General features: G+C 37.7%; 1 protein-coding gene across 3 annotated transcripts; it reads right to left on the bottom strand.

Moving 5' to 3' along the window:
• Nucleotides 1-318: 318 nt before the first annotated feature.
• LOC106395598 (alkane hydroxylase MAH1-like) lies at nucleotides 319-2920 on the bottom strand. Of its 3 annotated transcripts, XM_048750335.1 has the most exons (3): nucleotides 2464-2920; nucleotides 1873-2406; nucleotides 319-885 (listed from the first exon to the last, which is right to left on the bottom strand). In XM_048750335.1, the coding sequence occupies exons 1-3, from the start codon at nucleotides 2918-2920 to the stop codon at nucleotides 332-334; spliced, it is 1545 nt and encodes a 514-aa protein (XP_048606292.1). In that variant the 3' UTR covers nucleotides 319-331. The 3 variants fall into 3 exon arrangements, with proteins under 3 accessions (XP_048606292.1, XP_022554018.1, XP_013691460.1); XM_022698297.2 differs by having other exon boundaries at nucleotides 319-879; nucleotides 1873-2920; XM_013836006.2 differs by having other exon boundaries at nucleotides 1873-2920.
• Nucleotides 2921-3586: the final 666 nt, after the last annotated feature.

A 3586-nucleotide genomic window follows, 5' to 3' on the forward strand; every position in this document is an offset into this window, starting at 1 on the left:
AAATATGCGTTACGACGAACGTTTAACGACGAAACGTGTTTCCTCGCTAATTCCTCGTAAACCCGATTTTACGAGGAATTAGCGAGGAAAACCGCCGTCGTTAAATTTGTGTTTTCTTGTAGTGAATAAATACATTTTATATAAGACATATAACTTGAGCGTTCACTAATACTGTACATAATAAAAAGATGAAATAAGTTTAAACAAATCACGAAGTACCAAGCTTCAAAAGACCAGGGGGCAAGTTCATTTGGACAATACATATGTACATTACTTCTTATATTATTTTATATTCGATAAATTATTATTGGACAACTCTAACATTAACATTTCAAGCTGAACATCTCTTAGTAAGGGTGACTCTAAGCCCATGTTTCATGTGAAGAACAAGACGAGGCTTTGGCTCAATCTTGTGTTCTTTGACGACCTTAATGTCATAGTTCTGTAATATCTCCACCACTACATTCTTCATTGCAAGCATAGCTAAATGCTTACCAGGGCAAATTCTTGGACCGGAGTTAAATGCAAAGAACTTGGAAGAAGGCTCATGTCTCAAGTCTCCGGTCTCTGAAATCCATCTCTCTGGCTTAAATTCCAACGCGTCTTCTCCCCATATGGATTTCATCCTCCCCATCAAATAGATTGGGATGATAATAGTAAAGTTTGCCTCGATTTTATGTCCACTTGGAAGTACATCTGATTGTATTGGAGAGCTGCGCTCAAACGGAATTGGTGGATAAAGCCTCATTGTTTCATACAAGGCCCCATGGAGATACACTAACTTGTTCAAATATTCTTTGCGATCGATAGCCAACCATGACCTCTCTTGATTACTTTCGGCTTTTGGTAGATTTGTGTTGATCTCTTGGCGAATCTTGGCTAGAGCTGTAAACTGGGCTAGCCCATGTCCATTAGCCCATATCCATTTGTCTATTTATTGTTTGTGGACAGAGAGTGACCATGTCCATTAAGAACCATGTCCATTAAAAACCATACCCACTAACACCCATATTTTCATGGGCTGTCATAGAGTCCATAATGACCATATAAGAAATTTTAAATTTTAATTTATAAGCCTACAATTATATATACAAGTTCATAAAATTAAAATTCATCCATAAATTTAAAAGTACAACAATACATAAGTTCATAAGTACAACAATTCCGGTCTTGGCGGAAAAAATTGATTTTGCGGTTTTGGCGGAAAAAATCAATTTTGCAGTTTTGGCGGAAAAACTTAATTTTGCAGTTTTGACGGGAAAACTCGATTTTGCAGTTTTGGCGGAAAAACTCATTTTTGCGGTTTTGGCGGAAAACTAGATTTTCTGATGTTGGCAGAGAAACTCGATTTTTCGGTTTTGCCATGGGGTCCATAATGACCATATAAGAAAATTTTAATTTATAAGCCTACAATTACATATACAAGTTCATAAAATTAAAATTCATCCATAAATTCATAAGTACAACAATTTCGGTTTTGGCGAGAAAAATCGATTTTGCGGTTTTGGCAGGAAAACTCAATTTTCCGGTTTTAGTGGGAAAATTCGATTTTGCGTTTTGAAGAAAACCTCAATTTTGCGGTTCTGACGGAAAATCTCAATTTTCTGGTTCTGGCGGGAAAATTTGATATCAAAATTTAAGCGATAAAATCGATTTTACGATTTTAGCGGAAAAACTTAAATTTTAGAAACCTTAGGTTTTGTAACCATTGGACAGTCCACGTCCATAAAGCCCAAAACCAACAAAGACCATTTTCTTAATGGTCTTCCACATTTTGTCCAATAAAAACCAATGGGAAAAATGGGTTTGTCTATATTAAGCCCGTTTGTATATGGACATGGGCAACCATTGGACGGCCCGCCCATTTGACACCTCTAATCTTGGCTTCCACGTGAGGGTTTTTTGAGATGAGCCAGAAAAACCAAGTGAGAGCAGTGGAAGTGGTATCCCTCATTGCCACAATGCTAGCTAAAATGGTGTCTCTAAGGAACTTATCATCGCTTGGTTTCAGGAGCTCGTACTTGCTTGTATCTAGCTTTATGAAATACGTTAATAGATCTTCACTTTCTTCATCTGAATGATCATGATGATGATCAATCTCTTGTGATCTTATCTCTTCTCTCTTTGCTAATATATATTTGGCACATACTCGATCAAAAGTTGCACCCGCTTCTATCAACTTCTTCTCTTGACCGAGTCTCATCCATCTTTGAAACTTCCACACGAGTCTTGGTATCAAATGCCTAATCACAATGACTTCCCCAGCATTTTCGAGGGCTTTTGCGAGCTCATACTCTGGCATCTCAGTGGAGAGAGATTGAGGATCAGATCCGACAGTTGTAACTACTGTGGTATTGAACATGAATCTCCGGAACACATCCTGCAAGTCCACGATTGTCCCTTCCTCTGAAAAGCGACTGAGAAGAGGAAGAAGCACGTCCTTGATTTTACTTGTTGTGACACTCATTGAAAAGTTTTGAAAACTTTGACGACTGAGGATGACCTGAGTAGACATCCTTAGATTCCTCCATAGCTCTGCTTCGGTGTTGAACATTGCGTCTCCAAAAACATCTACTATCTCTTTGAACTCAGGTCCTTTGATGTAGTTGGAGAAATTTGAGCTCAACATATGATGTATATTAGCCGGATCAACCGTGAACAACATATCCATTCTAGTGAACCATGGACCCTTGAATAGAAATGTCAAATTGTTCTTCTCAATGACCCAGATGAGATCATCTATCCGATTGAGCCACACGGGCACAGCTGGAAGCATCCCAAGAACAGGCCAGTTCCAATGGTAGCTTTGAAGGGTTTGTTTGATGTGCAAGTAACCAAAATGTTTCTTGTTGAGGAAGTAATAGAAGATAAGAAAGGGGAAAAGAGATAAAAATGCTTCAAATAAGCCGATAGAAGCCATTAGTGATGTTTGATAGTGGGTAGTTGAGAAGAAGAAGAAGAATAAGGAACATGATTTATATACACATGATAAAGTCAGCTGTTTGAGTAGTGTTACTATTCTTAAACCGTTAAACATATTTGATTTCATATCAGACATGTCTGGGAAACAGCGTGTTGATCAATAGTAAAGATAAACCAGAGAAATCTTAGAGAATAGGATAAACACATGATCCATGATGTGCTCTCCAGTAGACAAGCATCATAATTTTGAGATTTGACAGTACACAGTTGCTTAAATGAAAGGCTTTCTTTAGGTCTACACTACAATAAGTCAAGTTATCTAGTCTTGAACCATACACATCATGTCGAGTTCTCAAGTCGTCACGTAAGAAGAAGATGCATCGTGGAGTAAGCTCTCTTACATGCACACATCACACTAATATCATCCAGCGCAAATAAATTCAAATGTCGAACTTTTCTTGATGAATAAGTTACTTAAATGAGAGATTCTTGGTAAGAAAGTGATACCAGCGGTTGATGTCTTGTTTAGGAGATAGCAAAATTGATCTGTTTTCTTGTTGCTTTGTCTAACGATTGAGAATTGTTACGAGATTTCCTCGCGTGACCATATATTTTGGCGTGAGTGATACGTTGCGATCGTCTCCATTCTTTAAAAAATTGTAAT

This window comes from Brassica napus, chromosome C3, assembly GCF_020379485.1.
Source record: "Brassica napus cultivar Da-Ae chromosome C3, Da-Ae, whole genome shotgun sequence".
Lineage (NCBI taxonomy): Eukaryota > Viridiplantae > Streptophyta > Magnoliopsida > Brassicales > Brassicaceae > Brassica > Brassica napus.

Bases quoted from the DNA above. Each gene is read 5' to 3' on its own strand.
- LOC106395598 (XM_013836006.2), bottom strand. From the start codon at position 2,920: ATGGCTTCTATCGGCTTATTTGAAGCATTTTTATCTCTTTTCCCCTTT. The intron at 886-1,872 runs GTGTCAAATGGG...CCCAGTTTACAG, and splicing joins CGTGGAAGCCAAGATTAGAG to CTCTAGCCAAGATTCGCCAA.